Source organism: Lacerta agilis, chromosome 9, assembly GCF_009819535.1.
Source record: "Lacerta agilis isolate rLacAgi1 chromosome 9, rLacAgi1.pri, whole genome shotgun sequence".
NCBI lineage: Eukaryota > Metazoa > Chordata > Lepidosauria > Squamata > Lacertidae > Lacerta > Lacerta agilis.
This window is the reverse complement of record NC_046320.1, coordinates 48714198-48727234: the sequence shown is the minus strand read 5'-3', so window position 1 is coordinate 48727234 and position 13037 is coordinate 48714198. Positions and strand designations below refer to the sequence as shown.

Below are 13037 nucleotides of genomic sequence, written 5' to 3'. Positions count from 1 at the left end.
GTTCAGTAAAATAAAAAAAGCACAAAATAGGACACTGATTTGCATAAAAATTTATATGAATAGGTGCAGGTTTTAAATGACATACCACAATTTTAAACAGAAATACAATCCATCTCACCATTGTGGGGAAGACTATGACCTGGTGATCTTTGTGCCTACTCCATCTGCTGCTCAGGTGCTACCTGCTGTCCCTGCTCCTTAATGGACTTGGACAGGACAGCCTTCCACATAGAGCTATATCCTTTGTACAGTAGGACACATGATGATCCTAGGCATGCAACCACTTGGAGGCATCGTAAGAAAATAAGAGGAGCCCTTCTAGGAATCCAAAGGGAAACCGGGAGACCATCTACAGAATATTGCAGCAGAAATGTTTATTCTGTAGAATTGTGAGGAAGAAAAAAATGAGGTGTATGCACATAGTTTATCCCCCTAAACAAACAAAGAAACCTAAAAAAATTCCAGGGTGATTGAAAGCTTTGTCCCCTTTAGTTCCAGCATCAAGTATATATCCAGGCAAATGGGATTTGCAACAGTTCGGTAGAAACAATCCATTTTCAAGGCATTAAACATCAAAGTACATATTGGAATTACTTTCCAGTTTGTTTGTGTGTGTGTGGGGGGGGAGCGATTATGTTTTCTATATATATTTATATAAATCCAGTTCTTGCAACATGGCAGATGTAAGAGTTTGTGTCGCTTATGAATCTTTATCCGTTGCTGTAGATGTAGCAGTGTTGGGGAGCATCCAGTCCTTGGGTCCACACTTTATAAAATGCATAGGAAAGATACACTGGGTGCAGAGAAAAAGAAAACATGTTTTCTTCAAATGAAGCATTTATTACCACCCCCCGTTGACGGCATCGCTACTCTGGAAACTCCATGAATTCGTCTTCGCCCCCCTTTTAAAGCTATCTGTGGCATAGATATGCCTTAAGACAAAACTCCTCTACAAACACTTTAAAAACAGCTGCGAGGTTGCTTGCATGTACTAAAGTGGTGAGAGATCGTAAGAAAAAATAATGCTAATATTAAGAAGCTCGCAAGACACTGTGATACCAAATTAGAGCCTTTGGGGAATCTTAACAAGGAAGGCAAATTTTATTGTATGGATATTATTAGGCTAGAGAAATTATGAATATGGGGCTGACTCTTTTCTGTTGGCACCAAGTCAACGGGAGGAGGCCTCAGCTTCTTCTCCTCAGAACCAATGTTCAAAAGCATAACTGAGTGATTACACCTCACAAGATCAGTTGTTTCTCCAACACAAATGTGCTCCTTAGCAAACCTGTTTCGGAGAACAAGTGTACTGCTTTGATCCAGAAAGAGCTCTTAAGCTCTCACACGACCTCTGGGAGGCTTTTGGGAGATCTTGGACAGCCCGCACAAGAGCCTCCTAGAACCTGGAAGGCAAGCCTGAGACTGGTGTTCCCAGCACAGAAAGAGCTTTTAAATCTCTCCGCCTTGCGGCGCATTTATCTGTGTGATGTCAGCTGGCCAGCGGCCAACCACAGAAAGCTACAATTGCGTAAGTTAAATGCATGCAAGTTACGAGTCAACTTTATGTCTAAATTGTCAGGAGATGTGTCTTGTAGAGTTAATTAGCTCCTTCCCCCCAAGATACATATTTCATTTCATAATTCAAGCATTGTGAGAACTTGGATAAATAATTATGCTTCTATATTTCACCTCTTCAAAGCGCATCACATCCTCCATACTAAATAAATCCCTGCACATGGAAACCTAGATGTCAAGAAGGGTTGTTCTAGCCTAGTCTCCCCTGACATTCTAGTTTTCTATGTGGGTGCTCTTTATTTTTGTGTTTTGTTTGTTTGCTGGTTTAGGCTGTATGGAGGAACAGTCAAATATGTGAATCCCTAGTTGAAATATGAAGCAGTGCACTCCATGAGACTAGGCCTATGATACCAGGAAATGGTGTGGGCCACACAAGCAATTTGTGGTATGCTTTGTTAACAATCACACAGCATCTTCCTATACACATCTATTTAGAAATTTCACAGAGTTCAGTGGGTCTTGCTCCTAGGAAAGAGAGTATATAGGCTTTCAGCCTTAAGGCACCATTATAAAGTCACTGCTGCAAATCATTTTTAATACTCCATGATCCACTTTGTCCTGTTAATCAACGCTGAGTTCTTTCTTTAACACAACTTTGTGATACTACCCCTTACCTGATGCATGACATACTTTATGTAAAGTCCTCAGTGATACTCTTAAAACTGATTTTGAAGCATGGTTACTACTCAACACGAACGCTCCCTTTAAAGTTTTATCTGGGTACTTGCCGAAAAATTCTTGTGACAGCCACAGAAAATCAGCATTTTGTTTGGTAATGTAGGAGGCAGTGGTGGAGCTTCATGTTCCGGCACCGGGGGGGGGGGCAGAGAGCAGGTGGGGCTGGGGCTGGCGTGCATGGGGGTGTGGTGTGCCACCCGCAGGGGCGTGACATGCATCCTGGGGCGTGGCACGCTGCCTGCGGGGGCATGGCGCCATGATGACACCCCACTGGGATCGCGCTGCCAGGGGCGGTGCATTCTCCCCGCACCCCTCTTCCTCCGCCAGTGGTAGGAGGCAATTCATGGGGAAAGTCACCATATGGAGGTTGCTTGAAGTCACTACACATACTGATACTAGGAAGATAGGACTTTAGGGAAGAAGCCCAGAATGTGCAGGAGGCCCCCAAACACAGCAGTGTCGTTGTCCTACCATATTTGAAAATTAAGACACAGCGCCATCTAAGAGGGGAGCCCTTGTAAGACTGTTACGTCTTGAGTCTAAAGCACCTAACAGTACAATTGACTCAATGAGGCAGTCATTGCCACATAACCAGTTTCTTGTGTGAAGTAGCACAGCACATAGGTGAGACAGTTATTATTGCTACAACCACTCAAAAGTGTCAACCTGAGGCCGAGGTACTATACACAAGCTGGTGGCCACCATGTGGAATATGAACACCGCATAGCAGCTGTAACTTTGTAAGCAGCAATGTCTTCTTAAGAAACATGCTACAACAACAGACTTGAGCTTCTGCTGTCATTATAGGGACATGAAACATACTTTTCTGCAAGTATGCTGGGAGCTGGAAATACCATGATTTTGCATATACCCATATCAAGGAAGGTGGCCTTGGGGACTTTGGGGGAATTCCTGGCTTCCTCTCTCCTCTCTCTCCTCTCTCCTCTCTTCTCTTCTCTCTTCATACTCTTTTCTGACTGAAGAGTGTTCTGTATCATTAAGAAGAAGGAATAAAACAAGCAGCACAGAACAAGCAAGCATACCTACAGGAATGCCAGACCCTTGTAGAATGTAACTGCCTTCATTTTACGGGGGGTGGGGGTGGGGGTGGGCTAGCTGCAAGATGAGCCCCAAATAACAAAGAGGGGGGGATATAGAAGCTGACTAAAATTGCAGTTGTCAAGGAAATTACAAACCTCGCCATCCACCGGAGATGTTTCCATCCTTTGCTTGTGTCTTGACAGACTGTAATTTGTCATATAGGATGAAGACTATCGATCATACATACAGTTTCTGTGACTGTCTGGTAAACAGAATAAGTCTGAGCCCCAGACTGGATAAAGAATAATGCCTCATAGCTCAAAATCTTTCCCCAGAAGCTGACTAAAAACTGCTACTAATAACTGTCAGCCTGTGCATATTTAACAATTTTGCTCTTTTCTGGTTGTGTGTGTGTGTGTGTGTGGCCTTTTAAAAATTTGCTCTTGAGAAAGAATTATTCATGAGATCCTTCACTAATAATCGGACGTGAACTGGGAACGTGAAGAGTGGGAGAGTGAAAAAAGCAGGGCATCGGTGCTTGGGTGTCTCTTGCTATCTCACTTTCTGAAGTTCTTGTCTGAGCCACGATGGCAAAGGTTGTCCCAGTCTGTGCAGCAGTTTGGATAGTTCCACATTGTGATCTCTGTAGTAGTTCGAAAGGAATGCCCTAGACTGACAACGAGGAAAACAAAGCAACTGTCAGACTGAGTCCTCTGCATAGGATTTACCTAAAACAATAATTCTTCTAAAACCCTTTTCTCAGGCCACTTGAAAGCTATATGGGGATCTCAGCCAACCCCTTAATAAACTTGTTTCTTTGTTCTACAAATCAAAACACATGCATAACTCATATATTTATTCATGGCAGTCTTGCTTTTCTCATGTGATAGATGTGCCTGTTGGGCTATATAGATTCATCTAAAATCTTGGCTATATGTAAATCTTGTAATTTATTTTTATACTGAATACGCTCTGTGTATGCTTCTGCTATTTTATGTAGGGCTATGTGTTAGTTTGTACATATGATTGTGATAAATCAATAACGATTAAACAAAAAATGGGTGTGCCAGCTTTTGTGAGCAAAGCCACATGAAGTCAGGTGTAATATTTGATCACTGAACTTGGCTAGAGGGTGAGGTGGGGTGGCAGACTTCATCACTGCTTGGACACTGGGTGACATTTGAATCAAAACGTTACTTTGGCATGACTTCACCCAGGTTTGGCATCGGTTTGGCTGCCTCTTGATATAGCATCCACAAACTTGGCATAAGGGTTCCTGAAGAGGGGATGGCAGACAGCAATGCTTGGATATGGCAGACCCAAACGTGACTGTGGTGTGAATTTGCCCCCCAAAAACTTGACACAAGGGTTCCTAAGTTGGGGGCGAGAGTCTTTGAATGCCAAGCACCATTTTGAATCAAGATGGCAGACCAAAATGAGCTTTGTTGTGTCTTCACAATTTTTTTAGCGTGATGGGTTCAAACTCATAAATTACACTATCCATTTTAAAACCACAATATGGTTTTTTTTAATCCAGGCAGGACTAGGCACTCCCCGCTAGTATATTATATTTCTAATAATAAGCTTTCAACAGAAATCACTTCCATTAGCCCTGCACAATAAAGGCACAATTCAGTTCCCAATCAGGACCAGCGAGGGTTAGCAGTGTCAAGACCCTGCTGAGATTCCTGCCTCTACAAGTTGCCCATTGTCATCCTCAGATCTTCTGGTCTTACTGCTTCTCACTGCTGCCGCTAAATGTTTGGCTTCCCTCTCTGAGCACATGAGCAATGACAGGAGCAAGGAGAAGGAGCAGCCACCTCTGCTTGCTTTCCCCACTCCCTCTGGTAGGCCATGTGGATTGGTCCTGGACAAAAAGGGCAAGCCAATGGGCAGCAGCAACAGAAGGAAGACCCACTCAGAGAAGGGGAACTCCTTGGTGTCATCTTGCAAAAGACCTCCAATTAAACCTGGAGCTGGTACTGCTCCTAGTAATGAACTCCCTTTTTTCTTCATTGAGACATTAAAATGGTACCTATGCTAGTATAGCTGTAAAGTTTAGATATATGAAGAAAATGGTACCTCTTGATCCATTGGTGGGTATTTTCGGCCTTTACTTTTCCCCAGGCATTTTGTCTTTCCTCCTTCAGTAGTTGACACCAAAACCCTTTCTGAGGGTCAAACCTACAAAAGTTTGCCTAAATTAATGGAAGATGTACATGGGGGAAAGCCAAAGCTTCTCAACACTCAATGTCAGTCATTTCTGGCAGTCATTTTCACCTTTCCAATGCAAAAGAAATCTGGGCAAGAATCTGAAATGTCAAACTTAAAAATCAAAGATGGAGACTCTGTATTTTTTTTTAAATTCATACTAATGAAGGAAACAAATACATTGGTTTTGAATATACTGTGCAGCATATGTAAAATGCTGGAAAAGTTTGCAACATTTTCACTATTTAGTAGATGTTTTGGAAGGCCGCAGAATAATTGGTTGGAATATAACAGTAATTAGCTGCCAAATGTTTTTCCCCTTTGCCTTGGGCTTGTTCCAATAGCAATGAACCTAAATATACCCACATACAAAAGCACATTTCAGATATAGAGAGGGATTCCACCCCCCCCCCCAGCTTGGTCTGTTACTTCTATTCCTCAGCCCCTAAATTGTATTTTAGTTGTGGTATCAATTAAAATTAAATAAATCATTGATTTAAAAAGGATATATTGAGAGGAGATTCATTCTATCTACAATTTCCCAATCTCCTTTTTGCATAGCAAAGTACTTTTGCTAGCTTTCAGTAATTTCCCAAGAGGAGAAGCAATATCACTGCCTATGCACAAGGAAAGAAATAAAGCTGTAGAACCTATGCTCCAAACAATATATATGCTTTCCAGGAAATGTATATACCGGTAACTTTACCAAGAAACTGTGCTAATTTGAAAAGCTTTTAAAAAGTTTCTCCTTTTAAAATCTACCCCAAATTACTTTCCTCTTCCTCATTCTCTATAACTACTCTCTTTTTCCTTTTTACTCTTTCTATTTCTTTAATCAAGTAAACAAAGGCAGGCAGATGATTTGGTGCAATGCTGCCCTTTTAAAAAAGGGGTGGGGTGTATCAAGGCACCTCACCTGACCATAAAGAAGAGTGGGGAGGTTGGGGGAGTGGTATTCTACAAATTATACACCTACTCATAATAAGGTGGAGCTGAGGAAAAGCAGGACGGCAGCTGTCAAAAAAGACCAGAACAAGTGTGTGCTTTGCTGCCAACTCTGGAGCCCTAAGCATGAAGCTGCAGAAGCTTGCATTGATTTTATAACCACTGGTATTGTGGAGAGTGGGCACAATCCACTGTTGTAATATAGTTACGAGTCACACTTCTGTGCATGAAAGGGTTAACCAGAGCTCAGGTTGCCAATGAGTGGAGCTTAGAAGGCTCCCCACAGCCTTTTGTTTTCTCCCTCCCAGTCTTTCTCTTTCTGCTTTGTGGAACAAGCAAATAGCCATGTGGCAATGGCTCACTACAAGTTGGCTGAATCTCTCTAAAATGATATTTTATAGTCTGCATCGTTGCTAACCCAAAGATTGCATGATCCTTTTTGTAAGGAAACCAAGCACATTAAAACTTCGTTAGATTTACATCTGCACTCAACCATTTTTTAAACAAACCTTTAAAATACTTAGGCAAGAATAAATCACAGACAGTTAGCTTTGCAAATAAGTGAATATTTTAATCACAGAGTTTCCAGAAGTTACAGCAAACAAGTCTCCATCCGTGGGCAGTACATTGAAGATGAAAAAGGTTCCAAATGACTTAAAAAGGAAAAGAAATTGGTTTCCTTACAAAAAGTATCATGCAGTCTTTGGGTTAGCAAAGATGCAGACTATAAAACCCAGGTTGGGCTTTATTTTTATGTACATCTGTATGTATCCTGAGCCCACTGAACATGAAAACATAAGAACCCCCTGAGAAGATAATGCGACTTCAGACTACTGAGCATTTCCAGCCTGCTACCCAATAGTGCAATGGGTGAAGATCTTTACTCTTGTGTAAACTTTCACCTAATCATATAATAATTACCTGTGCAAAATTCAGATGCAGAGGATGACAACCAAAGGGTTAAAAAAGGGAGTAAAGGGGACTTACGTTAGGGCTTCTGAATAATTATAATGAGGAGAAACTCCCAAAAACTTTTGAACTTCATCCATTACGGTTGCTGGGTCACTTCTCAGCTGCTGTCCATCAATTATTAGCAACTGTAAGGATAGATAAATTGTTTGTTTAAATAAAAATCTCAGATGAAGTGTGAGGTAGTGTTGCATGAATTACAAGATACCTAGACAAAGATGTATGTGATTGGATCTTGTTTTCTATGATACAACACTACAAATGCATTGGGATCATTTTATATTAGTAAGTGCTTATGTGTGATTTGGGAGTAACTGGCAACAGTAACCCTCAAATACATTTTGTACCATTTTTAACAATGTTATTATTGTTGTACAACAATTTGATAATTTATGATATGGTGGCATAGAAATACTTGTATAAACAAAGCAAGCAAGCAAATCCTTTATTAAAAAAACCCAATAAAACTAAAATATCTATCCACCTCCCCTTTTTTGGTTTGACCAGACAGTAGCAGTAAAAGCAGAATCCAACCAAGAGACAGACAGCCCTATTTACAAACGGTAAAAGCGACATATTTGCAAAATGAACTTGCCAAATGACCACAGGACTGTGTCAATGCTCCCAACCCATCCCCAAAGGTATATGCAGTGGTACCTCTGGTTGCGAACATGATCCGTTCTGGGGTGCCGTTTGCACCCTGAAAAGTCCGCAACCAGAGTGGCGCTTTTGCGTGAAGCATGATAGAGCATTTCTGCACATGCACGAACTGTGCAGAACGCTTCTGCGCATGCACGCACGGAGAGTCCCAGAAGTAAACACTTCCGGGTTTCCGCGTTCTTAATCCGAAAAAATGCAACATGAAGCATTCACAAGAAGAGTTATGACTGTACTGAAAAGTGAACACATGAAGAAATGATGTCAGTACCCCCACTAGTCCCATCTCCACCTCTGCACATTCAGTAGATGGTCTGAATTTGGTGCCTACATGAAGCTGTAGACCTCAATGGATCTGTAGGAGTAACATTCAAGGCAAGGGGCAGGCTCCATTTTCAACCTGGTACTGGACAGATTTGGATAAAGCTACAAGTACTGCAACTTTTAAACTGTTTTTAATTCTGAATTTTAATTCTGAATTTTAAGTTTTTCTAACCAGCCCTTGGAACTGCTGTTGATAATAATATAATAATATAAAATAATAATAAAATAATATAATAATAATAGACTCCTATGAATATAGATGACAAATACAACATGCTGCTGTGGTTGCAAGAAGCTGCACACAGCTTTTAAAGTTTCCTTGCTGGATATCATTTTGACTTAGCTTATTTTAAATTATTGAAATCTGAGTGCACATTATTAATTCTGAGTGCCGAACAACTGCACTTTAGCACAGTTGCTAAGTGCTTACGGTTACTAGCCTTGTAACACCAACCGGGCAAGCTGAGAAAGAGGCTCATTTTAGAAGAAAGGAAGCAGACTGAAGGATCTGCAGTCACTGATAAAATCAGAGCTGGCATATGTGTTACTGGATTTGCTGGAATTCCATGCTGTGGCTGAATTTAGGGCTTTTTTGCCTTTCCATGGCACGTTTGCAACACCCTCAAGGCAGAGAAGGAGAATGTGTGGTCTTCTAGATGTTATTGAATAGCAACACACATAATCCCTCAACCATAGGCAATGCAGGCTGGGCTGATGGGAGCTGGGGTTCAAGAACACCTGTAGCCTCTCTCCCGCTTCTCCTAAGGCCAAGTGTGTTAAGTTCACACACAAATAATTACTTTGAAAAAGCAGGGCTAGAGGAATTTATTTATTTTTAATAAACTTTTAGGCAGCAGCAACATTTTTGGTACTTCATTTTTAGCAACCTTCTAGAGAACTGGTAAAATATTTCAAAATTCCTCAGCAGAACCCCCAGTTTTTAGATACCAATGGGTCTTTCAGCTCTTTAAAAACAGAACTTGTGTATGAATGTGCATGCTGAAGTGCTTTGTCTTCTAAGATGAGCCACAAGATGAATGCTTGAGGTTTATCAATCCATTATTAAACAAGCTACAATATTGCAATTCATTATTAAGCATGCTACAATATTAAACATGTTGCCAAGTTATGATTATCATTTATCACAGGTAAATAATTGGTAGAGAGGGAAAGTTACCTGTGAAGTGGGGAAGTGTGTTAGCCACCCTTTCTATGTGGATAGCATACCAGCCAGGGGTCAAACATCTTTTCTGTAGAGCCTTCAGGTCACTGTGTGCCCAGTCATCTGAAGTAATCACTTCATAGAAATTGAATTTTAGGGCAACTGAGTCCTCATGAGAACGCTGGTGCTAGTTGAAGAAAACTGAATGTTAATTAACCACAAGTCAGGTGGAATGCCTGATATTTCCCAATCTTTTCTCCCCAATCTAGCTACTGTCACTCACTGTAGTGAATTCTACATCGGGATGCCCGATCGGGATGTAATACTAATATTATTATTAGTTATTATTATTAGTATTGATTAAATTTATATTCTGCCCTTAATCCAAGTATCACAGGGAGGTTTACAACATAAAAACTCAAAATAAAAATGCATAACATAACAGCAACCCCCCCCAAACACCTCCCCACCAACCATTCTCAAATACCTGGATCACTGGAACCAAAGGTCACTGATGCAGTGAACATAGGTGAAAAAGATTCACTTGCCAGTGTGGGTATCTAACACGGTGTCTAGGTATTTGACATCTGATTTGTACTTGACTGCAGTACAGTCGTACCTTGGTTTTCGAACAGCTTAGTTCACGAACAACTTGGAACTCGAACATCGCATACCCGGAAGTAGGTGTTCTGGTTTGTGAACTTTGCCTCGGAAGCCGAACGTCTGGTGCAGCTTCCGATTGGCTGCAGGATACTCCTGCAGCCAATCAGAAACCGCGCCTTGGTTTCCGAATGTTTCCGAACGTTGAAGCCAAATGGATTTCCGGAACGCATTCTGTTCGAAAACCAAGGTACAACTGTAGTGCTAGAACTACTTGCTCATGGCTTCTTCTGCCCACCCATCTCTAATAAGGTGAAATGGGGGCAGGGCTTACCAGGTCCTTTGGTAAGGCACAAGGATATGACTCCCATGCTGCCACAAGTAGTGTACAGTGGTGCCCCGCTAGACGAATGCCTCACTAGACGAAAAACTCACTAGACGAACGGCATTCGTCTAGCGGAAGCTGCCCCGCAAGACGAAAAAGTCAATGGGGCTGCTTCGCAAGACGTTTTTTTTAGCGCGAAAACCTCTGCGCTCCATTGCCGCTTCGCTAGACGAAAAATTCAATCTATGAAAAAACTCGTAGAAAGAATTATTTTCGTCTAGTGGGGCACCACTGTATATGAACTGGATTTATCACTACTGTTAGATCACTTCTTCAAGTACAAGCTCCATACCTGATACCAGGAATATGCCCGGTCTGATGGATCGATGAGAATGGTGATGATTTTTGCCTTGGGGATCAGGGAGAATGCACGCCTGGGAGCGTCTTCTGAATGGAAGTAGTTGGCACTTTTCTCAAACACGATATCAGTGGTGAGGTTAGAAGGAGTAGGGAAAAAATCCATATACCTGCAAGCAAGTAAAAGACCATTGTCAGCAATGCTGATGGGGATGGGATAATACATTAAACCAGTTATTTCCTCTCACTCCAAAGTAAACATTACAATACTTGGAAGCCTAAGCAGCACAGTCAAAGATATACATTGGGGAAACTAATGAACAAATAGATGCCCCATCAGTTAAAATAATAGCAAAATGATACTTCCACTTTCCCTTTCCTTTCCACATCATTCCCTGCACTGAAATTTAATTTTTCATTGCTGCTGATAATAATTTATACAACATCGAGAACAGGCAATTAAAAACAAATTAAAAGGAACATAAACAGAAAAAATGAAAATCTAACTCTTTCCTCAACTGTGTTTGTTTATGGGGAATGTAAATATTGATACTGTTAAAGTCAGACGAGATGAAAAAAGTGCAACATTTTGGCAAGCATCACATCAGTACAAACTAATTTCTTATTCATTCTCAAAGCACTATGCGCCAAAAACTTATCTGGAAATTATGTAGATGTCACAGATACTTCTATAATTGCTCCTCTGTGGTTTGGCATATGCTAACAATGGACATTTGCTTTGTTTTGTTTTTCTTCCACTTACCAGTCAATTCCCTTGTGATAGTTGTTGCCATTAAAGAACTGAACCTCTTCAAAGGTTTTTGGACTAGGGAGATTACTAATGATGGAAGGATGCATAAGGAGAAATAAATAAAGCGCTGTTGTTCCTACAGGGGGAAAACACAGAAGGCAGAATTATATGATAGTGTAGGGAAGGGTAAAAGATGTAAAGCATCTCAGTAATGGAAAAGTGTGTTAAAATATGTATTTTATATATCAACCCTGGCAAAGGTTTATTTTAATTCTTTTTACTTAAATCCTGCTCTCTGATGAGTTAATGAGGCCCCTACTGACTACGGTGGGAAGTATGTGTATATGTTTAAAAGTAAAATTTATCCTGGATCTGAGAAATCTTTTCAATACGATAATGATCTACTTAATGTTCATTTCATTTTTAGATATCTTTCTGGTTTGACATGTTCCTGTCCATCTGAAATATTAGGTGGCTCAACCCTTTGTTTAAAATAGTGACTATCAAAGCAAACTCACTTTTAAAAGTTAACTTTCTCTGCTACTTTTCTCTCAAGAGCACATGGTAGGTATCCACAATCCATTTCTCTTTTCATTCGCACAGTCCTGTGAGGCAGGCCAGGCTGAAAGTACGATCCGGGTACTTTGGGGTTGGAGATGGATCTGAACCTTAGAGGTCATATTAGAGCCACATTGAAGCTTAGAGATCCTGCCACATTATGTTGTAGTTGTGGCATCTAAAGTATAAAAGAATGAAATGAAATATTGGGCTAAAATAATCAAAACTGTTTTAACATACTCCCAATAAATGCAGTTAGAATTGAAGTATAAGTCTGCAATCCTCAACACTCATTGAATACTATTGAAGCCCACTGAATACAGTGGGACCTACTTCTGAGTAAACATGTGTAGCATTGTGCTGTTAAGTCTCCTATGCCCAAATCCAACCAAGCAAAACTGGTCTTCTATAAGTGAAACCATTTAAGAGATTTCATGGCTTGGCCACAGAAGATGAAATAATGTCTGATTTCAAACATTCCTACAGTAGCAGATTCCCCTCATCACCCAAAAAAACAAAACAAAAACTTTTATGCAATTAGTTTTAGATTATTTTAAAAGCTGTCTTTTCCACTGCCTCCTCTATAGCTGCCAAATCAGGTTACATGATAGGAACTCATGGGGTTTCTTTAAGAATGTAATTCAAAGTTCTGTGGGAGGAAAGCTGCAGTGGTTCAGAGCTGATGATGGTTTCTTATCAAGAGTAATAATCCATCAGTTGCTCATCACCAGCTACTGGTAACTTTGCACTGTTGGTGAAACATTAACTTCTAAGTTTTCAATTTGTGGAATGCTCTCCTCAGGGAGGTTCATCTGGCACCTTCATTATACACCTTTAGGCGCCAGGCAAAAATGTTCCTCTTTAACCAGACCTTTGGTTGATTT

General features: G+C 40.7%; 1 protein-coding gene across 1 annotated transcript in view; it reads right to left on the bottom strand.

Annotated features, from left to right (window-relative positions):
* Positions 1–354: 354 nt before the first annotated feature.
* NDST4 (N-deacetylase and N-sulfotransferase 4) overlaps positions 355–13037 on the bottom strand; it is a 116088-nt gene continuing 103405 nt past the window's right edge. The window contains 9 exon segments of the mRNA XM_033160099.1: positions 355–793; positions 3856–3966; positions 5377–5447; positions 5450–5478; positions 7438–7547; positions 9578–9604; positions 9606–9749; positions 10840–11014; positions 11608–11731. Coding sequence (XP_033015990.1) covers positions 701–793; positions 3856–3966; positions 5377–5447; positions 5450–5478; positions 7438–7547; positions 9578–9604; positions 9606–9749; positions 10840–11014; positions 11608–11731 — 884 coding nt within the window. The 3' untranslated portion in view covers positions 355–700.